Source organism: Phaethon aethereus, assembly GCF_964289735.1.
Source record: "Phaethon aethereus genome assembly, chromosome: 9".
NCBI classification, from domain to species: Eukaryota; Metazoa; Chordata; class Aves; order Phaethontiformes; family Phaethontidae; genus Phaethon; species Phaethon aethereus.
Window position 1 is genome coordinate 10,798,659 of NC_138585.1, and position 26,906 is coordinate 10,825,564.

The 26,906-nt window shown below is 38.9% G+C and overlaps 1 protein-coding gene across 1 annotated transcript in view; it reads left to right on the top strand.

Annotated features, from left to right (window-relative positions):
- The window catches only part of COL4A3 (collagen type IV alpha 3 chain), a gene marked incomplete at its 3' end in the record, with an annotated part of 65,871 nt that overhangs the window by 25,612 nt on the left and 13,353 nt on the right, over positions 1 to 26,906 (top strand). The window contains exons 13-37 of the mRNA XM_082003644.1: positions 741 to 818; positions 2,268 to 2,330; positions 2,637 to 2,693; positions 5,105 to 5,149; positions 6,566 to 6,619; positions 6,985 to 7,026; positions 8,343 to 8,430; positions 9,528 to 9,563; positions 9,903 to 10,067; positions 11,161 to 11,253; positions 12,011 to 12,106; positions 12,470 to 12,540; positions 15,478 to 15,666; positions 16,591 to 16,759; positions 17,639 to 17,735; positions 18,173 to 18,273; positions 19,141 to 19,238; positions 20,652 to 20,802; positions 20,934 to 21,047; positions 21,853 to 22,020; positions 23,097 to 23,190; positions 23,726 to 23,895; positions 24,577 to 24,675; positions 26,275 to 26,364; positions 26,753 to 26,892. Coding sequence (XP_081859770.1) covers positions 741 to 818; positions 2,268 to 2,330; positions 2,637 to 2,693; positions 5,105 to 5,149; positions 6,566 to 6,619; positions 6,985 to 7,026; positions 8,343 to 8,430; positions 9,528 to 9,563; positions 9,903 to 10,067; positions 11,161 to 11,253; positions 12,011 to 12,106; positions 12,470 to 12,540; positions 15,478 to 15,666; positions 16,591 to 16,759; positions 17,639 to 17,735; positions 18,173 to 18,273; positions 19,141 to 19,238; positions 20,652 to 20,802; positions 20,934 to 21,047; positions 21,853 to 22,020; positions 23,097 to 23,190; positions 23,726 to 23,895; positions 24,577 to 24,675; positions 26,275 to 26,364; positions 26,753 to 26,892 — 2,568 coding nt within the window. The remainder of the gene's footprint in view (positions 1 to 740; positions 819 to 2,267; positions 2,331 to 2,636; positions 2,694 to 5,104; positions 5,150 to 6,565; positions 6,620 to 6,984; positions 7,027 to 8,342; positions 8,431 to 9,527; positions 9,564 to 9,902; positions 10,068 to 11,160; positions 11,254 to 12,010; positions 12,107 to 12,469; positions 12,541 to 15,477; positions 15,667 to 16,590; positions 16,760 to 17,638; positions 17,736 to 18,172; positions 18,274 to 19,140; positions 19,239 to 20,651; positions 20,803 to 20,933; positions 21,048 to 21,852; positions 22,021 to 23,096; positions 23,191 to 23,725; positions 23,896 to 24,576; positions 24,676 to 26,274; positions 26,365 to 26,752; positions 26,893 to 26,906) is intronic.

Consider the following 26,906-nt stretch of genomic DNA (forward strand, 5'->3'; position numbering starts at 1 on the left):
GGGAAAATTTCTGTAAATAGAATCGATTATTCATTAGCATTAGCTCAGGTGACCATGGAGCATCTTGCTTCCTTGTAAAAGAGTGATGTATTCTTTGATGTTACGCTGCAAGTGCATGCAAAGCCATTCTATTGGCTTAAAATCACTGGAAATGATGAATCTTGTTTTGTTGAGCTCCACAGGAAAGATCACATTTAGGACTTACCCTCTTCTAAAAGATCTTTAATGGAAAAGCATACTGCAATATTAATGTTTCAGTTAAGGACACATGAAAGCTAATTTTTTCTGTCAGCACTATGTTACAATCACCTCCCTGTAATACAGAGACTGCAGTTTTGAGGATGTCACCAGGGTCAGTTAATGTATTTTATTGATGGACTTAATAAAATTGAGAGAAAAATGGTAATCAAGGAGGTATTTTTATTTAACTTAGAGTTAAAATAGTTGTATAACTTTTAAAGAAATAGTATTTAAAAATTAAGCTATTTCTAGATACTTGAATATAAATCAGCATATGCATTTTTGTATTTCTCAGCTAGGAGAAGGTTGTCATAGTAGTCTTAAGTCTTCCATATACCTTTTTTTATTGGAGCAAGCAAAGAGAAACGATAACTGTATTAATGGCTAAGTGGAACGACAGAAAAATTTTCACAATGTTGTCAGAAGTATAGCAATAGTAATTTGAAACAATAAAAAATACACTGCTTGTAATTGCTCTATTTTTCTTTTCTTCTTTCAAGGGTGACACTGGATTAACTGGACCGCCTGGCCCACCAGGAACTGTTATTGTGACATTAAGCGGACCAGACAACATGACGGTAATAAAATTGTTAAACATCACGTTCACATAAGCCATCTTACTAGGTTTTACTTTGAGAGGACATTTTCATCTTCATTGTTCCAATAACATTTCCTTTTACCCATCCCAACATTTTTCAAACTTGTTTAGTTAGATACTAAGCTCTTCTTAGAGTGTGTCTGTACAGCCAGCTCAGCTGAGGCCTGTGTATTCACAGGCACATCTGCACGATGCCAGTGGAATGCTAAATGCTTGTTAGTAACCCACCTGCTCTGGATCTCTGAGTACATGAAAAGTAAATCAACTTTAGCTTCACCAAATCAACATGGATTTTCTGAATGGCTATGAGAGACACAGCTGTGTTGACCTGTGGGCCTTGTCGCTGAAAATATCAGGACTCTCAGTTACCAGAGTTTCATAAAAGCTTACAAGTTCATGCATGTTCTCATTGTTTTTATTGGAACATGAGTAATCATGGAAAGTGTTGGAACAACAGTGAGTATTGGAGAATGGAAATACTCTGATTCAGCTTTCATTTTAAGTGTTGCTTTGTGAATTAAAATTCTTGCATTTTGTCCTTATATAGCACTTAAACAGCAGTAGTTGATACACAGCTTTAGGTGTTTATGTATTAACAGATCAAGTCTTCAACCTGTTCTTGACTCGGTTGTCTTCATTTAATTTGCATCTAATCAATGGAATTATCTCCATTACATGCTAAAATAAAAAGTGAATTTTGTGTCAAGACTGTATCAAGGGCGGAAGAGAAAGACTGCAGAAGCGAAGTTCATCTTTTAGGCACAGCAGCTCTTCCTTGTTTAAATCAAACATGGACCACCTGGAGCACTTCCCAGTCACAGCTGTGGTGGTTTATCACTGGGCAATGGCAATTTTTGAGAGACATCGGGCATTAAGTTTTAAAAACCCCTCAAAACTCCTTACATAAATCGTTTGGGGCAGGAGTCTAACCAGGTAGTAATTAGTCAGTCTGTAAACTTTGGCTTTATAACAGCCTTAGGATGTGGCCCAATACACAATAGTACTACACAGTAGGGTAATCTAATCTTGAGCCCACAGAGGCAAGGATCGTGTGGGTAGCCACTGCTTTTATGTATTGCAGGTAGCTGTAGCTCCAGTGAAGCAACTAAAGTTTATCTGGTTTTTGCTTGCAATTTGTTGCCATTTCTGGGGATATTTACTCCAGTCCCCTTGCATGCAATCACAGGTACGTAGTTTTGAACTCCTATGTTCAGAAATACGTGGAGAGCCAGTTTCTTTTTCAAACATCATAGAGTTAGGCAGAAGCACTGATACGAAGTTTCTGTTTCTTAGTCATTTAAGTAGAACCATCTCTGCTTAAAGAAGCTTGCTGGTAACGTAAGGATTTCCTGTTTGTAAAACATGAGTGTTATGGTAAGTGCTGAAAAATCCAAGAGAACGTATTAAATTTTAGTTTTCTATGTAATAGGACCTCAAAGGAGAGAAAGGAGAAAAAGGATCAAGAGGACTTCCAGGGCCAATGGGGTTTACAGTAAGTAACCAGGAGTCTATTATGTATGTACATGTATATGTACAAATCCCTTACATTGCGATGTTCAGGCAGCATCACCTACTAAATGCTACTCTTTAGAGTCCTGTATTTACACTACTTATTCCAACCTTCAATGAATAAAATAGAATTAATGAATAGAATGGGATGGGATACCTATTAATAGCATTCTAAATGTACTTTATTTTTATACTTTTTTTTTAAAGATAACAAAATCAGAAAAGATATGTTTAATTTAGCGACTGTGAGTCTCAAAATTCATAGATGTTGAGGGTGGTTTTGTTACAGGGGCCGGTTGGTGATTCTCAGAGTGAAAAGGGTGACCGAGGAGAACCCGGAGCACAGGTATGTGCAAACAATTAAATACACATATGTTAGTCTTTTCTGAAAAGCTGTTTTGCACTAGTGTTGCTCTCCAGTTTTTGTTTCAATGCCACTCAGAGCAAATTTTCTTCGATTCAAAAGCTTTTTCATCCAGTAAATCAGACTAGAGACTAAAAGTCAAATGACTGTTCTTATAGGCTCACATACTGTGAGTACATAAAGGTCAGTTGATGGTGGATGCACTTCTATTTGTTTTGCTATAAAGGTTTTACTGTTGAAACTTAGTTTAAAAAAAAAAAAGCTCTTCTGAACAAGTACTGGCTTTATAGTGCCAGTGTGTATGTAGAAGAGAATTAAAAACATTGGGTTTACTTACAGCAGCAGACTTAAATTAGTATGCTCAACCAGCAGGTATGTGGAGACATGAAGAAAGTTGTCATAAGAGTGTTACTCTGTTAATAGGATAACATGAGAAAAATTCATATGTTTATTTTAAAAAGCATACACAATTAAAATATAATTTACTCGAGTATATCTACATTTTGAAGAGCATTAAATAGAAAGTTACCTCTTTGCATTCTAAAGGCTTTCAAACTTTCAGATAAAAGCTAATCAATGAAAGATGAAGGTACTTAGTAACTAAAACTGTATGAATTCAAAATGGTTTATCAGTGTGTAATCAGGGGAAAACCCTAAAGTAGCCAAATAAATCAAAATGTTTGGTGACTTTTTCTGAACAAAACATTTTGATTCCAAAGCAACATTAAGGAAAATAATTTTCAAATTAAATACTTCATTCAGTCCTAACATATGTAGTTTGAAACTTTTCCCGTACTTCTGGTGGTTGCAATAAATTTTCTTCCACAAGGAAAGGTAGCAAGACAAGACCAGTACTACCTGTAGATCGCTCTTTCTTTAATTGTGTGGTGCAATAACAATGATGATGTTATAAAGCAACTTGATTGTTACTTGTATTATTCCTATACGTTATGAAAATTTTAATTTCTATTTGAGTTACTGGTGTAAAGTACTAAAAGTTCTTGTTATCCAATGTGTGTTGTTCTTCCTCCATCTTCTGTGTTTCTTCTATATTATGTCTTCTGTTTGCAAAAGCACTGTCCTGTCATGTATTAATTTTAGAAATCTTCTTAACTGACCTCTCCATTCCTCCTTTGTGTAGGAAACAGTAGACCACCCTTGTTTTTCTGCTTATTGACCTTGAAGAATGCTGAGGAAATACAAATTGTGTTAAGACATTGACTGACTGGCTAGTCTAAAATGAAAATAAAATGTTTCCTTTTGCTATTGAAATTACATCAGTGAGCACAAAATAGCAAACGGCTGTGGATTTTATGTTCTAGAAAAAAAATATTATTTTGTGCAAGCAAGTTTTGAGCCTGTGGTGACATCATTCCAGCTCCTCTTCTCTTCCGGAGTACCATCTTTGGTTAAGTTCTGCCGTCTTTTCACTATTGCTGTTTTTTCTGATTCTTACATCGTAATTCATGGTCTGGTCATCTTTTTCGAAATTATTTTAAGTTTCATTGATTTATTCTGTGCAAAAGAAATTTCTAAAATGTGCTTTCTCCCCTGTTGTTCTGAGCTCATAATCTTCCACCCCTCTTTTATCTTACCACTACCTTCCTACTGTGGATTTTAATAAACCAGGTTTTCCTCATTTCTGTCTTCAAGGTGGCAAGCAAGGTATCTGTGTTCAGAATTAAGTTTTCATTTCCTTCTGTTTCTTTCCCCATTTCCCCCCTCTCTCCCTTCCCTTTGTCTTTTTGTTGTTGTTGTTATGAATTGCTTAATTCAATACTTGACACAGTAGATACCAGAACTGCAGCGGAAGGCTGCCTAATGTGCCATGCGCCATAAAAAACAGCAGATACCTCTGGCACGCTGCCTCCTCCTGTTTTCACTTTTCCATCTACTGCCCTACTTCCAAAAGCTTTGAAGTGCACTGCCTATTCTTGTTCATCAAATAATTTCTCTTCAAGTCATCTCTTAGCCCCGTTTAATATGAGAAAAGTTTTTTCCTTCAGTATCTTTCCATGATCACCATTAGAAGGGCTGCTAGCTGCTGTGTTGTTTTATCATTTGTCTTCTGTCTGAAAGGATCTGATTTTGCACCAAGCCTTCTGCACTTGCCTGGCACTTTGTGCTGGTGAAGTGTCTGCCTCAACTAGTCCTCCACAGGAGGAGAAATGTCCAGGGAATATCCTACTCCCTGTTTTGTAGAGTTTTATGAACATTAGTTACAATTAGAAATAATTAATGTTTTTAAAAATAACCTTAATGACGTTTCAAAATTTATGAAGACCTAAAATACAGTTATATGCACAGCATTTAGTTGTTATGCTCTGTAAATGCAATAGCACTTCTTTTGAATTTAACTTTTTAAAATTTTATTTTATGTTTTTCCTTTGAAGGGTAAACCTGGAAAAGAAGGTGCCCCGGGTCCACCTGGCTTACCGGTAATGAAGGAAGCCTTCTAAACACTTTCTACGTAGCAGTCATCTGTTTATCACGGTCATATCATCCTGTCACAGCTTTTTCCCATTGCAGCATGTGTTTGAAAATGTTGGTTTCTATACACTGTGAAACATCTCCTTTCACAAAGCTGATCTTGGGACATACTATGTCCTCATAGATTTATGCAGGAGAGAGGGGCTCGGTTCATAGATGTCTATTCTTTGTGAAATAAAAAGACCTGTTGTTTGCTGCTGACTATGTAATGAGTTTGAGACATGGTCCAAGTTACGCAAAGTTAGTTCTACTGAGTTGTAATTCTGGTCAGTCACATTGAAATTTTTTGCGAAAGAGTCATACCTTCACTTCAGCATAAATCAAGAAGCAAAATGAATAATTTTTAATGACCAGTATCAAAGACGTTCTTTTACCAAGAAAAGTTATTGTCAAGGTCACAGTTGCCTTGGCCTGAAACAAGATGACTGATAGATATTAATTGTCATCTTGTCATCATATAATTCTTGAAATACGCCATTTTATAACCAATATAACCCAATTGGTGTACTAATTTAAAAGCTGAACTTGTTCAAATGTGTTTGGAATACTGTATTCAATTGCTTAAATATCAATTCTTTTATATTTACTTCACTTCCACTTTAACAACTTCATTAGGGTCACAGTGCCCTTACAGATATCTTATAAAAATTCTTATTGTCAGAATAGCCATTTCACGTATATCTTACTAAAACATCATCTTCATCATGCCAAAACAACCTTCATAGACAGTCTAAACACATTCCAGTCTGACAAAGAAAGGTCTGACCGACCACAAAGCTCTACTGGTTCAGCGAACAGAAAGAAAACTTTCTGTCATGACAAAAACATGTCATTGCTCTGTTGCCATTTCAACTTTACTAACTAGTAGTGCATTCAACAGCATAAGTCTCTGAGAAGCCCCTTTTCCTTGCATGTATACACTTGCAGAAAGCCTTAGCAGCAATCTGCACTATTTTCCCTCCTGGTATTGCTGACACCTCTTGAGATCAGCATCATCATGCAGACTGACCAAGTTCTGGGAGAGGGAGTTGCTGAGTGTGAGAGTCTCACATTGTGTGCAGTTTCTCCCCTTTCAGAAATAGTAATTGCAGAGGGAGAACAAACCGGAGCCTCTGACACTTGTGCTATCCAGAGCAGCACTAATGAGTGTGCCATTATAAAGGCAAGTTTGGATGAGGGACCTGTGGTATTTCCTACAGACGTGAAACTATACCCCAAACGGAGTCCTTCCCTGAGATTTCTTCGCTGAACAAGTCACGATCACCTTCCCAGTGCCATGAAAGATTAAAGCTTTCCATTTTAGATCTTACTGATGGCAGTGCTAAAAGGTTAATGCTCCTAAAATTGTGTACTGTCACCTGCAGGGACAAAGGGGTGAACGGGGCAAGCCAGGACTGGCTGGCAGGCAAGGAGCTAAGGTATTGTCTAATGGTTTTGTTGTTGCTTTTGAGGATGAGAATAAAGATATGTTTTGGGGTTATTATATCATTTTGTTTACCACTGTGTATACAATATGTTTTACTTCACCTAAAAGATGACAAGTAATGATATCATGGAGTAGGGGATGGGTCAGCTGAAATAGATCATGTGTTTGAACTGGTGTCCATCTATGCCTGCTGATGTGTTCCTGTAGCTTTTGGTGTATGTGGCTGAATAGTTGTGTGAGGAACAGAGGTGGGAGTGGTGGGGGACTGGTCTTACGAGCAATGTACTGAAGTAACAGTGGGTACCAAATGTCATGTATTGTTTTTATAAACAAACCCATCTCTCTCCTCTGATGAAGGGGATGAAAGGCAACACTGGTCCACCTGGAGCTTGTGGTCGAGTAAGTGTAAATTATCTTCACGGTATCATTTTTCTATACCGTTAGAATAAGCCAAACTGACTGTATGAGGCAGTAACGGATGTCCCATGGTCCTCTAATGGAGGCATGGCTTTCTCAAAGTACTGATGCTGGGAGTCTCACAGAGGCGGCATCTTCCTTCATGTAGAGCTGGATGCACGGGGCCTGGTTAGACCCCACTCAGCAATTTTGACAGGAGATTGAACTGTCACAGAACAGCTACAAAAAAATCACAGGAGTTAATTTTTAAACCAGGCTCTAGTCAGTTCCAGAACAGGTGGTGTTAATTTTAAAATCCTGAGAAGACTTTTTAAAGAAAGCAAGAGATACTACGAGTACAATTTCTCTGTCTTCTGATGCTGTCTCGCTAGTGGCTTCCTTAAAGATCCCATGCACACTTAATGGAAACCTTCTGCCCAAATTGTTCAAAAGAAATAACATTGTAAAAGGCTAAATAATTTGTGATATTAACAGAGTACTAAAAAACCACTGCTTTTCAAAAAAATCAATAGGAGAAAAGTAAAAATTTTGAGTTTTAATTTCAAGCAGGTTTTTTTATTCCTTTAAAAATTGGTACATTATTAGTCTGTTTAAATTTCGGTGTCATGTTTATATATCAAGGTATAATGCTTACTACAATACTGATTTGCTAGTAATGGTGCCCATGCAAAATAATCCAGAAAAGAGCAAAAATTTGTAGTTATAAAAAAATAGTTACAGCAAACTGCATTTTTATTTTGCCTGCCATTCATAGAAACTTTGAAATATCATAATATTAAACTTCAATAAATTAAGTATTAACTTTTATAGGAATGACTTTCTAATTCATATGTGATTTAAGTAGTTGACTTTTGTCTGTTTTCATGTATGATTATTTAAAATAGTCTAGCTATAGCTGATACTGCTTTGAGCCAATGGAATAGACTAAGTGATGCCTAGAGGTTTCTTTCAAGAATATTTTCTATTTCATACTACCTTATTATTTGTGATTGGGTCTCCAACTTGCACCTTGCCTGTATAATTGCATCTGCAGGCAGAGTCGTCCTCTGGGAGTTGAGGAATTGGGCTGAAATCCCAGCCCAATCTATTTGTACAGGTCTCTTGGCATAATCTCTGTATAACAATTACGATTTCATTTCTGGCTGCTTGTAATAGCCATGTGATTAGAAAGTCTCATGGTGTCACAACATCAAAATTATGAGTGAGATCATAACATTGTTCTAACCAAATGCTCAATATGAGGCACTGTGCTTCTCCATTCTTATTATTCTTTCTTTTCTTACCATCTTTCTCTTAAGACAGAGTATTATGATAGTGTGGTTGGTGAAAAAGGAGATGAAGGACCCCCTGGACATCCAGGACCAAAAGGTCAACGTGGTATGCCTGGTGAGTGGCACATCAAAACCAGAAACCTTTAGCAAGATCTGTCCACTCAAAGGGCTTGTTGCAGGCTAGGTTTTTGAGCACCCAGCAACCTGCTTCTTTGTTTACAAGAGTATTTTGAAATTACTCCCATCAAATTGCAGAATGCAAGTGTATCCTGAGACTTTGATTTATGGCCATATTTCCTCTTAAAAATAATGAAGCTGGCACACTTCTGTGCGCAGATAATTGATTTGAGCACCTAAGCTCACTGACATCCTGTCTCATGACCTTAGTGGACTACTGCATCAGCACATTATTTGTATATGCCATAGACAAACCATCAGGGCTGTAAGTCTCCTGTTAAAGGTCATGCACTTTTTTCTTTTTTTGTTTTGGGCGGGGTGAGCTTTCATAGTTTGTTTTATGCTATTTTTATTGCCTGTTATTCTGAAGTAATAAAGATATGCAAGTTTTTATTTTGTTTATTTTGGCCATGCTGTAAAATTAAAATGTACTGATCTATTACTTGGGCTGTCTCACAATGTAACAAGAACTTGTGGCTTGAACTCTGAGGCAGCATCTTGTAGGCTATATCTCATACTCACCCAGCAAGTCTTTGCGTTCTGTGTTTTGATGTTCTAGTTTTACGAATATTTATGTATCCAAGTGATTGTGTTCCACTCAGTGAATACTCTGTGTTGTTATAAACCTACTTACATACTTCTAAGGGATGGCAACAGGAAAGTTGAGCCTTGCAAAGGTATTAATGCATTGTTAGGAGGTGGTATATTTACTAGAGCAAATAACAGTGGCAAAAAGAAGCAAGTATGCAAGCCTGTAAGTCGTTCTCAAGTAATTGAGTGCATCCCCACCTAAGATCAATGCAGTGGATCCTATTCCTACTTGTTGTAAACTTCTGTATCTTGCCATATTTCAGTGAGAATTGTCAGTATAAAACAGTTGCATAAGTAGTAGATGCCTACTCGGGCAAAACCAAATTAAAAGATAAAATAAACTTAAAATGCAGAAGCCCAAAGTTTGCAGTCAGTATTAATGAGTAGTGACTTTGCAGAGTATACAGTGGTTTAACTCAAGTTCTAAATACATTGCTTTTGCAGGGCCACAGGGTCGTCCCGGAGATGCTGGTAGACCAGGTATGCATAATGGTCCAGTACCAACAATGAAATATATTGTTCTTCCTGCCTATTACATGGAATCAGCTTTGTGGAATCTTAACTTCAGATGATTTTAATCATGTTTCTAAGTGGTAAAAAATTGTCACCCAAAAGCTTTTGTAGGCCAAGTATTTAAAGAGAGGTTAAAGATAATTTTTAAATATCTTTACATTGTCATTGTGATTATTTAATATGTTACAAGATAAAAAGTGTTTGTGAGATGAAATCAGTATGTTTGTCTCATCCTATTGTGTATTTACTTTGCTTTGAAATTCCATTTCTTTGACTTCATTTTTGTATTGTTTCCTCTTTGGTTAGGTGTGACAAGACCTGGTCTGAGAGGTCCCCCAGGATTTCCTGGGCCAAAAGGAACAAAAGGAGAGAAAGGACAAACTGGCTTATGTATTGTAGGCCCTCCAGGACTACCTGGTATTACTGGCAGACCTGGTTCTGTTGGATTACCAGGTCCTCCAGGAGAACCAGGTGACATTTCAGTACTGAATATATAATGAACAGGAGCAAATCCAGAGTCATCTCAATGTCTAATGTATGAGATTATATAAATGCATTACTTATAGAGTATATTTTGAGTAATATGGTTGAAAAGAATTTTTCTTTGGAAATTTTGTTTTAGGATATTCATGAAGTGAATGTGCTCCATTGCTAATGAGATTCTGTAGAGAAGATACAGTGACTTCCCAGTATAAAGATTTCTCACTTTTTTGTGTAACTGTGGCTATAAAAATCTGCTACAGAAACCCGGGAAAGAATAATGATAGAAAATCAGTTCTTAAAATTCTTCCAAAAGTTGTAGTAAATCTGTAAAACTAAATTCAGAAGGGGCTAATTGAAAGCTAGAGAAATCACTTGCATGCCTTCAGAGGTCTTAGTGGGCCTTAGAGCAGATTCGAAGTTCTGGCAGTGTGAAAATAAAGCAGTAGGAATTTATAAAACTTCTAGAAACTGTATTAACTAGGAGTATCAACAGTATCATGTTTCTTTTATATATCTTATGACCAAAACAAGTTTTTCTGAAACAATGCCAATGTAGTGCTTCTCTTTTCTTTCTCTCTGAAAATATATTGATCTCCAGATATATTACCTTAGGAATAGCTCAATGCATGTTCTGTTTTTCCCAAGTAATAGTAAATACACGAGAATAATTCTGTCAAAGGTACATGAGCAGCATTAATAATTTAGGATTAAAAGAAAAGTTTCCTTTCCATTCCTGGTAAAAGAAAGAGTTATGTTGCTGTTGATTCAGATAAAATGGAAATACTTTCCCAGAAGGGACTATGCTTTTTAAAGGCTAGGCAGATGGATCCCACAGTCTGCTGAGATTTACTTTGGCATTACCATATTTATCCTCAAGTGCTTCCAGTTACAGGTGTAACCTGGATTTGTCCAGGTAGTTCTCTCTTTTAAATGAATCATAGAATGTCTCAAGTTGGAAGGGTCCTGTAAGGATCAGAATACTGTCTCCTGCTCATCCTTGCAACTTTTTTCTCTCTATTTGCTAGGAGAATTGTCTGAATAATCTGCTGATGTAATGGTGCCATGCTCATTTCATTAACAGGCAGAGTAACATTTAGAACAAGCCTACCAGGACTTCCTGGAGAGCCAGGGTATACAGGACCTCCGGGACCTCCAGGAGATATTGGCATGAAAGGTCAGTTTCAGAAAACTATCACTCAGAAGTAGGTGATACAATCCAGTAGTATTCATGGATCCTCACAAAATTTTGAATTTAATTTACCTCTTAAGCCATTTGATGAGTTCAGAGATTTAAGAAAATTTATTAGGGATAGCAAGATGTCTTCCTCCCCTTACAGTAAACAGCAGCTAAAAGAGCAGTGCATGTGCCAGTGCTGCACACCAGTTGTGCAGCATTGCAGCAAGGGTGTAGATCTTCACTGGGACAAACAATTATTACAAGTTGGTAGGGTTTTTATATTCTCCCGTTATGTTTGACACCAATAGTTGTTCTCTGAGAGAAATTTCCTTCTGCACATACCACCACAGGAGCTGCTGAATCTCTTTGCCTCTTGCCACTCATTAAAGTCACCCAGGCTGTTATGGAGCCATATTAATTTGAAGCCCAGGTCCCCTTCTTCTTTTGAGAGAATTTGGCTTATTAGCAGAGTGACTATATCCAAATGGTTTATGAAAACTAGACTTGAAAAAAATCAAGAGATTTAAACTGAATGTTCCTGCATTTCTAATTAAATGTGATCAGTTCTGATCACCTGTCTGACCACAGGTAATTTTGTTCTGTGTTGGAAGTGATCTTCCAGCAAAATTAAAGCCGTGTTCCTACCGCTCTCTGGCCAAAGTCTTAGCCATTCTCTATAACAAACTGTGTAACACATTAGTTAAGCTTGGGAATGACTTGCTGTGGAACAGCTAATGAATTATTTTCATTCTAGGTGATGAAGCTTCCGTGTGTACTGATTGCAGCTATATTCCGGGAATACCTGGTCTTCCTGGTTCTCCTGGGCCACATGGACAAGATGGCATGCCTGGTAAATTATCTTGTTGTTTCTAACAGGGTGGTAGGAAATGCCAATGATTTTGCTTTTAGCATGAGAATCAGGTATGGGCATGTCTGCAGCATGCAGTCCTTGAACTAGGCATGAGTTGTGGTGAGTGTTAGGAGCCTGATGCAGCTCCATCCACTCATAGGAGCACAAGCCCTAAAAGAGGTGAAGTCAGAATGCTAATAGGCTTAGGTGCAGCCTGAAGCCACCTGAAGCCAGGTCAGTTTATGATGATACAGTCAATGTAACAAGCAGAAACCTTCAATGATGGGAGTGATTATCGGAGCTTGTCAAAATCCATGTCCTTGTTTTCATTTTTCTTTACAAAATACGCTGTTTCTTTTGCAGGTAGAGAAGGAGCAACAGGTCCAAAAGGTTCTTCAGGTTCTCCAGGAGCACCAGGGTTTCCAGGAGCTCAAGTAAGACTTGGGATTATTTTTCAGATCCCACAGGAATTGTTTCAGAGAAACCTGGTGTTGCTAACTGGTGTTACATGCAGTATCATACCAGGTGATCTCAACAGTTTACTTGCTGTAGTAATGAATGTGTCTGCATGGGAAGCCTAGGTAGAGACTGAAATGTGGACAGCTGTCCACAGGTTAGTTTGAATATTTATATTGGAGCACAATATACTCCTCATAATCCAGGAGGAAGCAGTCAAGGACATGTTAAACCACCTGGACACCCGCAAGTCTACGGGGCCTGATGGGATCCACATGAGAGTACTGAGAGAGCTGGCAAAGGAGCTTGCCAAGCCACTCTCCATCATTTATCAGCAGTCCTGGTTAACAGGGGCGGTCCCAGAAGACTGGAGGCTTGCCAATGTGACGCCCATCTACAAGAAAGGCCAGAAGGAGGATCCTGGGAACTACAGGCCTGTCAGCCTGACCTCTGTACCGGGGAAGATCATGGAGCGGTTGGTCTTGAGAGTGCTCACAGGGCATCTGCAGGACAACCAAGGGATCAGGCCCAGCCAGCATGGGTTCATGAAAGGCATGTCCTGCTTGACCAACCTGATCTCCTTCTATGACCAGGTGACCCACCTAGTGGATGAGGGAAAGGCTGTGGATGTTGTCTACCTGGACTTTAGTAAAGCCTTTGACAGTGTCTCCCACAGCATTCTCCTGGAGAAACTGGCAGCTCGTGGCTTAGACAGGTTTACTCTTCGCTGGGTGAGGAACTGGCTGGATGGCCGAGCCCAGAGAGTTGTGGTGAACGGCGTTAAATCCGGCTGGTGGCCGGTCACAAGTGGTGTTCCCCAGGGCTCGGTTCTGGGGCCAGTCTTGTTCAATATCTTTATTGATGATCTAGATGAGGGAATCGAGTGCTCCCTCAGTAAGTTTGCAGATGACACCACGTTGGGTGGGAGTGTTGATCTGCGGGAGGGTAGGAGGGCTCTGCAGAGGGATCTGGACAGGCTGGATCGACGGGCAGAGGCCAACTGTATGAGGTTTAATAAGGCCAAGTGCAGGGTCCTGCACTTTGGCCACAACAACCCCATGCAACGCTACAGGCTTGGGGAGGAGTGGCTGGAGAGCTGCCCGGCAGAAAAGGACCTGGGGGTGCTGGTTGACAGCCGGCTGAACATGAGCCGGCAGTGTGCCCAGGTGGCCAAGAAGGCCAACAGTGTCCTGGCCTGTATCAGAAATAGTGTGGCCAGCAGGAGTAGGGAAGTGATTGTGCCCCTGTACTCGGCACTGGTGAGGCCGCACCTTGAATCCTGTGTTCAGTTTTGGGCCCCTCGCTACAAGAAGGATGCTGAGGTGCTTGAGCGTGTCCAGAGAAGGACAACGAAGCTGGTGAGGGGTCTGGAGCACAAGTCTTATGAGGAGCGGCTGAGGGAACTGGGGTTTTAGTCTGGAGAAGAGGAGGCTGAGGGGAGACCTTATCGCTCTCTGCAACTACCTGAAAGGGGCTTGTGGCGACGAGGGTGTTGGTCTCTTCTCCCAAGTAACCAGCAATAGGACGAGAGGAAATGGCCTCAAGTTGCGCCAGGGGAGGTTTAGATTGGATATTAGGAAAAATTTCTTCACTGCGAGGATGGTCAGGCATTGGAACAGGCTGCCCAGGGAGGTGGTGGAGTCGCCATCTCTGGAAGTGTTCAAAAAACGTGTGGATGTGGCACTTCAGGACATGGTTTAGGGAACATGGTGGTGCTGGATTAATGGTTGGACTTGACTATCTTGAAGGTCCTTTCCAACCTAGTGATTCTGTGATTCTGTGATTACCTTGGATTCCTAAAATGAGGAAGATTAAAAGACGACAGTTTCCTGACTACTTAAAATGCTTAAAAGGAAATAACTGAACAACTTTACACGAGCCTGTTTTGCTCAGTAAAGCAAGAAGTTCAGCCCAGGCAGTGAGGCAGGTAAATACCTGTGTGACTAACCTGTGCTATATTTTGTGATGACTAGACTGCTGCTTCTGCCTGGTATGGGTAGTTTACAGTCAACTTCTGTTCATCTACATGATCATGTAAGCATGGCAGTGGCTGTAAAGCATATATAGAGTTGTGTGCTGTGATCATCATCAGACTTCTTAGTTCTTCTCTTATTTCCAGCATACTCAGGACTTGCTAAAGCCCCAGCTGTGCAGAGGAACTTGCTTCTCATAATACCCTCTTCAGGGGTGCAAAGGACATTGCCTCGGGAAATGTTAGGAAAAGGGAAGGCTGCCACCTGCTGCCACAGACATACCACTTGGTTGTTCTTGCTTGTGCCTGTAGTAGTAATTATTCGTGGGAAATTAAAGTCGGCACTGTCCAATAAAAAAATGTCATGCACAAGTATTCGTTATAGTGGTTGCCATACAGATGCAGAGTGAAAGAGTCTGCTGACAGGTTTTTACAGAAGGCTTCCAAGAGCTCAGGAGCCCGAGATCACTAGAGCCCAGTCTACTTTCAGCTTGTAGCCGTTTTGGCTGGGATAGAGTACTCACTTTGTACCTTGAGGGGGAAAGAAGGGAGAGGAGAAGGGAGCTATCAACAGACCCAACTGTGGCTGTTATAGTGTCCCTGGGGAGATATTCTTATGTGGAGGAGAAATCTCTAATTAGATTTTAAGGTACTTTCTTGTCCTTCTTAGCCAGGTAGCTAACAGTCTGATTCATTAAGTGATCCTGCATTATTCCTGCTTACATTAGTATAAACAAAATGATAATCAAGGCCAAAAGGAGTAAAGGCAGGAGAAAAAGAAAAAAACAAAACCCAAAAAAAGTGTTCATTGAAGTGTGCCATTACATTGGATAAAGATGAGAATAAAGAGAATCACTCTCAGGTATTTAATTTTAAAAAAGAAACCTTGAAAACAGTTGACATATGTCTAGCACTGAAATTTTTTTTGATTGCTTTATTCCAGGGACCTCCAGGTTTCAGAGGAGATCAAGGACATAAAGGATCAAAAGGTGAGCCAGGATATGTGTATCCAGAAGGACCAAAAGGTGAGCAAGGAGATCCAGGGGCCAGGGGAGACAAAGGAAGAAAAGGTTCAAGTGGATTTCTGGGAAGACCCGGCTCTAAAGGATCCAAGGGTTCCAAAGGTGAAGAGGTGGGTATGCACTGTTTGTAATTAAAATAGAATTCATTAAAACCTAAGTCAGTATTTATACCTTGTGCAACAGCCTGTTTTATCTATTCAGATACTTGTACTGAATATCCTCTACCTGACTTAGGGGTATTATACTCAACTATAGCAACCAATATTCATAACCAATATGTATGAAAGAATGAGGGTAAATAGTCTTACGTAATACCAGAGAGATGAGGCTAGTGTAAATACATGTTCCTGAAAAGCCTTGCTGGTCTATTGTGGAGTTAGTTTGGATATTTATATTGGAGCATTATCTTGGATTCCTATGATGAATAAGATGAAAAAAACCCCAGTTTCCTGACTACTTAGAATGCTTAAGAGGAAATAATAACTGAACTAATTCCTGTTCAGTCTTTAAGAGTTAATCTTCAGTCAGGGCTGAGAGAAACCACAAAAGCTGGGAGGACTGACCATAAAACTAGAATAATTTGGCAGAGCTCTTTGTTCAAGAGAAACAAAAAGTAGCAATTATTGTTGTGTTGTGTTGGCTGAGAAACTGTAAAAATGATTCATATACAGCTCTCTAAACCTGACTCGGCAGTATTCAACGAGATTCAGAGCTGAGGTGTTTGGGTTTTTTACCAAACCTGTTTTAAAAAGAAAAAAGTGTACAGTGTAATGCCACAGCAATTGAAAAATCAAGCTGTTATACTTATTTGTACTCTTTCACTCTTAACAGCCCTCTGTTTGTAACCATTAATATTAAAATTTATATTCCTTTAATAACAAGTAAATCAGAGGAAAAATTCTTCTTAAATTAGCAGAGCTCCTCTGGCTAAAGTAATGCAAGTTTATAGTCAGGCAAAAAGTGAGGCATTTTGCTATGAAAGCTGGTGTGGAAAGCAAATAATGCTTTGTATATGCATGTGTAATCATTAATAGGGATTGGCTGGTTCAAAAGGAGATAGAGGACTACCTGGATTTCCCGGCAGTCTTGGTCTTCCTGGAGAGATGGGGCTTCCTGGACTGCCAGGATATGGACCACAAGGAGTAAGAGGTTTTAAAGGCTCTAAAGGAATACCTGGTCCACCTGGATTACCTGGAGAAGCTGGTTTGTAACTTCCCATTTTTTACCTATGTTAAAGAGAACTTGATTGAAATTGCAGAGGTAGATTGAAGTCAAAGACATAATTTATGAAACATAGGAAGTTTTTCTTGGGGTGAGATTTCCACAGCATTGTTCCCACTTCGGTCCCACTGGAAATAATAGCAAAAGTCTTAGGGTCATAAGATAATTAGGGTTGGAAGGGACCCTGTGAGGTCTTTAGTCCAAACTCCTGCCCAGAGCAGTCAGCTGTGAGATCAGACCAAGTTACTCAAGGCTTTTTCCAGTTGGGCTTTGAAAACCTCCAGGCACCAAGGCAGCACATCATCTCTGGGCAACCTGTTCCAGTGCTTGACTGTCCTCATCGTGAAAAAACCCAAGTCTTCGAGTATGTATTCAGTCATCATCATTAGCATGAGCTAAGTGATCAGGGGAAAATATGAAGGACTTAATCCTTTTTGAGTGCTGAAAACGTACCAGTGTATGTATTTATAAGCAAGCATAATCTGGAAGAACTCAGAGTTAGACAGCAGATACAGCCAAGGCTTCTTAAAGAGAATACCCATTAAATCTTTATGAAATGGAGCGGCAGATTAAGCATTTCTCAATTGCATCATTTTCCTGCTGACTTTGTACTTCCTTTTCTGGGTGTCCGGCAAGAGGGTTGAGAGGAAGGCTGCAGATAGGCTAGGTGTCAATAAAATTCTTTTGCATTATGAAGCCAGAATCTGAAGACTTTTCAAAGTCTGGAGTTTCAGAAATATGGAAACTGTAGAAGACTGCATTTTTAACAGAGTAGAATGATCACTAATATTTTTAAATACTTAAGATTACATATTGCCAAACGATAAGTCTTTGTAATCTTTGATTATGTATTTGCTGAAGGTCTGAAAGGAGAGACCAGCAGGGTAACTCCATTACCTGCATTGCCCGGTCCTCAAGGACCAAATGGTTTACCTGGACCCCCAGGAGTGCCCGGTGAGTACATCTGCACTAAATACAGTAAAAATTAGATATAATCTGATTGGGATTTCTCTCCTAGCTCTGGCCAGATAAAACTGTTGGGTTACTTTGAAATAGCTATAAAAAGGATTTTTGTGGTGCAGAAACTATGGAATTAGCTGTAACACTCCCCTTCAGGAAAGCTAGGGGAAGTGGATGTGAATAGGATGGTCACACAAGGGCGATGTCCATGGTGTGCAGCATGGCAGATATTCCAAGCCTGCTTTAATACTGTGAACACAAATTAGCATTTTAACTGTGAAAACCTGCTGTGGAGGAGGAATAGTGTTTAAGTTCCAATATAATCTACAGTGAAGTCCTAATTAATAATGATAAACTATAAAACACCTAATCTTACATAGTTGATGTTCTGTGGTAAAATACTTCATAGTTTACATATTTTCTTTGTACAGGTAGGGTTGGAGCAAGAGGTCAGCCAGGTGATTCAGGACATCCAGGGCAAACAGGTGACACAGGCTTTCCAGGGCTTGGATTTCCTGGAAACCCAGGTCCAAAAGGTAAAATACTGTTTTTGCTCTTCAGAAAAGAAACCAAACCCCCAAAAAATCGACAACTTTTTTTTTTCCACATTAAAAACAATCAATAAGTTAAAAAAAAATCAGTGAACATTAGTCAGGCAAGTGTTTTTTGCACTGTTGTAATTTACTGCCTTCAGGGTTACAAATGGGAAGTTCAAAATTTTTTGAAGTATTTCAGAGAATCAAGTATCAGAGCTGGCAGTAGGAAGATATTTTAAAAGACATTCATGCTTCCTGGAATACTGCCCAAACAGGTGCAGCTTATCTGAGTGCCACGCTTACTTTAGATGGGTTCTCTTCACCTGGATATGTGTTATGGAAACAGAGCTGTAGAATTGTCAGTACTTCAATTAATTCTGGTCATGTACAATGCAATACCTGCTCTAATGTGCAGGTAATAGAAAGCATTTTGAATATTGTGAATTTGGCCATTACTCATGCAATCATACCCCTCTTTGGAAACCAGAAACATTAAGAACTATTCTCATAATCTCATTGAGGATGGGGAAGGAGGGATGGGGGAAGAAAGCTCTGATACTAAAACTACCAAGCTGCCTGTTAAAGAAAACAGTAGGGAACTGCCATCAGAATAGCTTCACTTTAAAAAAAAAAGATGTTAAATAACTGATTTGAAGCAAGTAACCAAGTGGTGTTACAGTCAACGTTGAGTGAATATGTAAGGAACAAGATGCAGTGTGTCACATCAACTCTGAAATCAAGATGCTGTCTTCAGCTTATGTATGCTACTTTAGTGTCAGAGGCTCATAACTGCATCCATACAAATACCCATTTGTAAAATAAGGTGATAACCGTACCATCTGTACTGCTGTTTAATTCCTTCTGCAGGAGATAAAGGGCTTGCAGGAGGCAGAGGCTCACCAGGTTGTGAAGGAAAGATCGGAGATCCAGGCCGACCTGGAAATCTAGGACAACCAGGAGAAAAGGTTTGGTTAGAAATACAGCACAGACTTTTCCATAGGTCCCATTCGTTAAATGTGACACTGAGCAAATAAATTAAGACGTGTAAGGAATATAGGAGTGCCTATATTTCCTGGCCAGTGATGCACAAACTATGAAATTAAATTGTTTATGTATTTATATATAAAGGGGCTCAAGCAAAAATTTTAAATTCAGATACAGGATTTCAGAACTGCAAGTGTTTGGGATGTTATGGTACTTCAGTTTTCAGAGCACAAGGAGGATATTGCATTGCTTACAGTAAAAAATGAAGGCCAAAGCTTCTGAAAAGAAGAGAAATTGCAATTAAGCACGTTTGGTCAGTAGCAAGTAAGTATGCATTTAATTTAAGCAAGTGCTCTGTTCAATTGAAGTGTAAAGGAAGTAGGTTCGAGGCAATACTGCAGCCACTCTTGCTGATTAACAGAAGGGATATCTACTGATGGCATATGTAAATGTGGGATTCCTGACTACTCTGTAGTCAGGATTCAAATTTGAACAAAATAATAACACCTAAATGTTTTGAAAAGGTGACCTTTTTTTGTGTGCTCATATGTCATTTTTTGTCTGTATTTTTGATGTGACAAAAGGGTGGGGTGGGGTGGGGTTGTGATTATTCTTTTAATTATTATTTAATCTGTGTTTGCCACAGAACAGCTGGATGTGGAGTGGCCTTTGTGGTCCAAGTATATCATCAGTGACTGGTATAAGCTCAGCTCTGCTTACGTGCTTTATGAACGTATTCATTTGCTGGTATTCAAAGCTAGTGCTCAAAACAACCAGCACTTCAGTCAGCCAAAAAAAACCAATTCAAACTTTTGTTTCAGGGAATAGACTTGGAACATTTGTGATAAAACAGTCTTCATGGAAAACAATGTTCAGAAGAACGATTAAAAAAACCCTAATAACTGAGTTTGTATTCTCAGACACATCTGGGGGCTGACCTTGGTTATTTAAAGAAATATTTTGATAAAAATATGACTATCGTATGAAATAAAGGAAAAGTTGTATTTGCACAAACTTCAACCAGATTGTCAGATAAAGGTCCAAAGCTTTCCACAGCTACAGCAAGCATCACAGTGCAATAAAGGCCAAATGGAGGGAAGTGTCTTGCATTGCTCAGTAGCAATTTCTTAGTGTTAGGAGACAGAGTTTACAAGCTGTCTAGACTAATTGCTCCTCTGGTATGGAACCTGTGGCTGTTCAATAAGGAACATCCAGTGGTCTGCTGAACTGGAGCCATTAAAAATTATAATGTGAAAGACCCCCAGGGAATGGAGAAAATTACCCTAATAAAATTACCTGTGATCAAAGTTAATTGATCACACAGTAGAAAAAATATTTTGGCAGATTTGCAAAACATAGTACATGTGGATTGTGTACATTTCTCTCTGTTGCAGGGTGACCCAGGCATGGTTATTCCTGGAGAGCCAGGTAGACTAGGTTCACCAGGAGGTCATGGCATTCCTGGCTCAAAAGGTGATACCGGATTTCCAGGACTTCCAGGCCTACCAGGGCATGCTGGACATGATGGTGATGATGGCCTAAGAGGTACTGTTGTCAAACAAGCTCAAGGAGCACAGCAAGTTATTTTAAGGAAAGGGAAGCCAAGTCAAACAATGCTCACTCAAAGCCTGAAAATTCTACTTAAATCATTGTGAATCCAGTCTCCTTTCTTTTAGGAGATCGTGGCTCACCTGGAGTTCCTGGAGATCCAGGTTTTCCAGGGAAACCTGCTGAATGTCTTATTGGCCTGCCAGGCTTGCCAGGTGGCCAGGGAGCTACAGGCCCACCAGGTAGGATCTTCTGAACCAAATGTGCCATTTGGCTGAGTGGGTCAGGATTTTGTTTCTGCCTTCCAGTAGACTGAAGGAGCTGAAGTTGGTTTTGGATATTGGTTATAAGATAGTATGTGAGAAAATGTGAGCCCATTTACAAGGTAGACTCTCTGCAGATGGGAGGAAACACATGCACTGATTAAGATGGATTAAGAATCAAATTCCATTGTACAGTACAAAGAATAATCACAAACTGGCCCAAATTCCTCAGGAAAGGGGATATTTCAGTCATGTCTCTTATACAGGGCTGAAATTAGATTCCTTGGTGCAATGTGACTGATAAAGAAATAAAACAGAGGAAGAGCTCAGCTAGGTAGAAAACCAGTTGAGGGACTCAAAAGTACCTGCATATACTGCGTATGATTTCCATTCCAAGAGAAACACACTCGGATACCCAGCATATTCCTTCTTCTATATATGATCTCAAAAGGTTTTGGGGTTTTTTTATTTGTTTGTTTAATATATTTTTTTAAAGAGAATAAATGCAGAATTGATGGGTTTTTCATGTTTATTTTTCTTCTTTTTCTGAGAAAGAACAGAATTGTCTCATCTTGCCTCTTTTTTTCTTTAGGAAAAAAGCCACTACCACATATCTTTTAAGATTTCCCGAATGTGTATGTTGTCTTATAGGTCTAATGTTTAGCGCTTAAACAGGTAGAGTTCAAGAAGCCTTTCATGCTCGTGATGGCAGTATAGAGATGGAGGTTTATTTTCCAGACAGATGTACCATACTATACTGTCATGCATTTTTTTTTTTTTTTAGGAGGAAGAGGTTCACAAGGTTCAAAAGGAAAACTAGGTTCTCCTGGTTTGAGTATCCCAGGAATCTATGGAAAGCCTGGGGAACCTGGATTAATAGGTCTTCAGGGAAATACAGGATTACCTGGTCTCAAGGGACATTCTGGAAGGCCAGGAATCTCTGGTGTGCCAGGTGAGGATTCCCCAAATACTTGTTTTGACACAGAAATTAAGTCAGTTTCTGCAAAAAGGTCTCAGTGATGCTTTTCCAAATTGAAGGTGCTGAAATATTTTTCCATCAACAGCTTTCACATATCTTTGAGATCTATATGGAAAACAAATAAATCATCATTCCCTAAATGACGAGCATATCTTGCAGCTGTCATGACAGAATACTGAATTTTCTATAACAGCTTTCTGAGAACAGAACGCTACCTTACATTGTTTCTTGTACAGTAATGTCTTTGTAGTAGGACATGAGCTAGTTAACATTCAAAGCAACTCCCCAACATAATGGAAGTGTAAAAGTTCTTACTCAGCATCCCTGCTCAAGCATATAGCTTGTTAATGCTATCTTCTTTTTCTTAAAAAGCAAGTTGAGATCTTGAGTCTGACAGTTGAATTGGATCAAACTTGTCACATTAACCAAATCTAATTTTAGGTAGGAAACCCCTGTAGGTTTTCTTTTTTTTTTCAGAAATGTGTTCAAATTTGATTTGTAGAATAAAGGAAATCAGGTATGTAATGCTGTGTATCTCTTAACAAAGATTTTTCATTACTATCAAATCCTGCATTATTCTGTGGGAAGGAGATGGTACATACCTTTTTATATATACAACCTATAAAACTAATGATAAACATGTAGCGCTTGACTCAGTTGTGCAAACCTAGATTTCTGATGTCATTTGAGGGGAGTTGTCATGTCCCAGCTGGCCTTCAACTCCTGAGCCAGAACATGCAATGACAGGTCTCTCATCCCTGTGTGAATGTCTCAGATACATTATCCTCACTGTCAGTTATTTCATTCATTGATAGAAGCAGTTGCAGCTACTAATCTAGGTAGTTTCAGGGTTACTGTGTGTGTAAGTGCTGTTCATGTGGTTAAAGACTGGAAAACTGGCTTCAACAGTATGTTAGAGAAATGGAGAAAAAAAATAAAATAAGCAATTAAACACTGAAGTGACAGGCACATGTGTAGTTTTCTGAAATAATGATCTGTTTCACTGATCACATACTAACAAATATATTCCTATTGCTTCAATTCCACAGGCTCAAGGGGAGAACCAGGTATAATGGGCCTGTTAGGAATTCCTGGACCTCCTGGCATGATTGGAAGACCAGGCAACGTGGGTATCAGAGGCAAGTGGCCATAGTATCTGCCTGCATTATTACTTAGAATATAGGAACTTACATGCTGAAGTAGTCTTGTGATCCATCTTGATTTATGTTACCACTCCTGAGTATGTGTGTCATACTGGAATTTCTTTGAGTCTTGGCAAATCTCTTACTTCTGTATATGTGCAGTCTACAGACTGAATGACAACTTTTTTTTTTTTAGCAGTTTTGAATTGCCACCTTTTCTATTTCATTGGTATTTGTTAAAGTGGCTGTTGATTTGCTAAATAAAGAGCAGACCACTTTTTTGGTCTATTTTTTCTATCCGATTCATGTTCCAAATATCATTATTACATCTATTCAACAAATACCAGATTATACATATATTCAGTATGAGAAATAATTACCATCTCTTGCCATAATCTGTGCTCATAGATGTTTTATTGATGATTGGAATAATTAAGAAGCAAGTTTAGGTTGTTGATTTGGAATGTGTATTTACGTATGCAGTTGCCCTTGAAGACAGGAGTTTCATTGCTTCCTTTATGCTATCATCTAGTCAGGTTTCTTCAGAAAATTTCACTATATTTTCTTGCAGGTTCTTCAGGCTTCCCAGGACTAAAGGGAAGAAAAGGGTTCCTTGGAGCAAAAGGTGAACCAGGTGATAAAGGTTTTCCTGGACCATCTGAGACCTTGGTTGATGTTGGGACTAAAGGAGAACAAGGCTTAACAGGTACACATTCATTGTTCTGTCATTCAAAACTAGTTAGGGTTGTCATCTATGCTGCAGTTCCAGTGGACCAAAACACAGAAATAACTTACGGCTACTGAGAGTATTCACATGGCTTTGAAATAATTATTGCTGAACACAGTAACTGCCATTTTATTTGTGGGATAGTTGGATATTACATTGAATATTTATTTCCATTTTAACAAGTCCATATTCCTTAAAAACCCTTACTGTAATGTTAAACCAGTATTAATATGTCAGCAGTACTAGGAGGCTTATATACATATATGCTATACATTCACGTTTTTACATATTTAGTAGCTCATGAGCACAGAAATGGGTGTGCTTACCCAACTAGACGCTGGATTGCAAAGAAACTGAGTCTGCTCAGAAGTACTTGACTGTCAGAAGAATGAGTATATGAGTTGTACATGCTTAGCTAATGCTACGTGGCTTTTTGTGTAGACATTTTCCTATGGAAGCTTTCAGAAACTTCCTTTTGTCTCCATGTAAGAAATACAGTAGGTATTAACTGTGAGCTTGCCTTGCTTGTGTGTGTTCATGGAGTGAAAATGCTATGCTCCACTTCTGCTTCATTAGTTTTATGAGTTATAAAACTTTAAACAAAACTTATATTCTGAGATATATAATATATAATATTTTTTAAATGAAACTTTGTTTTAGGACTTCAAGGAAGAATGGGTCTAAGAGGAGAAAAAGGAGATGCTGGTGTGCAAGGCCCCCCAGGTCTTGATGGGTCTGAAGGAATACCTGGTCTACCAGGTATGGAATATGTGTATTGACAATTACTGTGTCATGTGGAGAGTGGAGATAATATTACTTCATTGCTAGCACATAAACTCAGCTCCAGCAGCAGCACCACATTCTCTGTATTAACTCTGACGCTTTTCTGAAAATTCTGAAACTGAGCAATTTCAAAAGCTTTGAAAATCATAGCAGCTACCACTACATGATTCTTTGATCCCTTCCAAATATAGACCATTATTTGGGGTGATAAATAGAAAATAACATTAAATCCTGAATAATAACTTTAAAATCGAAAAGCTGATGAGGCCAATGAATAAAAATCGGTATTTATAAAAGTGAAGTGAAGTTTTAATTCCCAATAGTGTAAAAAAAAGTAAGAATTCTAAAATATTAACATTACAGTTGTGCACAAAAATATTTCAGAAGGTTTTTATATTTTGGATTGATTCTATTTCCCTTTTCAAAGCCTACATGTTTGACTTGTACTTTGAAAGTTACTAGGTCTTCAATGAAATGCAGATTTAAAAAGAATGTGCATTAAAAAACCTACCTGAGCCATTTCAAAGTTTTGCTCTGCCATTACCATAACCTCATACATAATGATACATGTTGACCCTTGAGTGAGACAATGCATCTGTTTTTTCAAATTAATGCTAATAAAACACCTTCACTTCTCTATATTCTGTATTTTTGATTCTTTGTGAGGGCTTCTTTCTCGAAAACTTGACAACCGTTACAGCGAGCATCTGCATGGTGCTTGGTTGCTGGTTGGGGTTAAACCACAATACACTATAATTGGATACATAAGATGGTGTCAGTTTGAAATAATTTTAAACTTATAATCAAAATGGCTCTTCTCATGATGGCAATTATCTGTGCTATATGTCATTATAGCATCACTGCTGTATTCTGTCGTTAACATCCTTTATAGTCATTGCAGCATAGACATCACAGGAAATACTGCAAATGCTCCACTACTCCTTAACATTTTATGGAAGAAAATAAGACCTCGTCTGCCTAAATATTCAGGCATTGCTAGTACCTTGGAATTTAGGCATCTGGACATTCTAGATGCAATGAGATCTTGTAGTCATTAAACTGAATGCTAATTTACCTAAATTAAGCTGAAGATAAGGGAGTGAGGGGAAAAAGTGCCTAAACCATACAAGAAAAAGCTCTTCAGTATACTAATCATGACAAGTGCATAATGACTAGGTAATAATGTGATTGTGACATGCCCAGAAACCAGACTGCACGCAGGGGGACAATGAAAGGAGAGTTCAGTGCATAAATACAAATTCATGATCTTGATAAAAATTTGCAAAAATATATTTTAGTTGCTGCCCCTAAGTGCCATGATCACAAACCTTGAAATTTTAATGTTGATACATAAGATGCTTGTTATTTCCTTGAGTTTCTGACAACAGTAGTGATAATTTTATCTGTGTCTGGGGCAAGAAGGAGAATTATACTTTGGCTGCATGTTGATTTATAAAAGAATAAGATACCATGACAAGGTGCGCGGTAGAGGATTCTGTATTCATGACAGCTTTACCAGCCAGCCAGTGTCTAAAGCAAATATGTGAAGATGACACTTAATTCTTCATTTTGCAGGTGTCAAAGGATTTATGGGTCTTCCAGGAATTCCTGGACAACAAGGATTCCCAGGTGCACCAGGAAACAAAGGGGACATGGGGATTCCAGGTCATTTTCTATTAAGCCCTATTACAAATTCATAGAGCTGTATAGAAGCCTTTGCACAGATCTGAGCAGTTACTGTAAGCGCACTACACAAAACTTAGACTGGGATTTATTCTTTGCAGTACCAACAGACTTCTCACCACTCTAGCATTTGCCTGACTTGTAGAATGCAGTTCTCCCTCCCTCTAAATGAAATATAACTTCTTTCATTTATATATCGTTACATCTAAGAACCTCTTTTTAATGTGTTTAGGAATAAAATCACTGGCTGCGTAAATTACTTTAATGAGGAATGAATATCTGAATATACAAGCACTAGTTCACAAAACACAAGATGTAGTATGCAATTATGATTCTTTTAAGAATGGTGTCAGTATCCGTATTTTTCCAGGTCCAAAAGGACAGAAAGGATCTCCAGGCTTTCCAGGACCATCAGGTGACCCTGGTCCACCGGGCTATGGTGGCTTTCCAGGTGACAAAGGAGACCCTGGGTACCCATCTGCTGGGCCTCCAGGAGAACCTGGTCCAAAGGTATAAAGGCAATG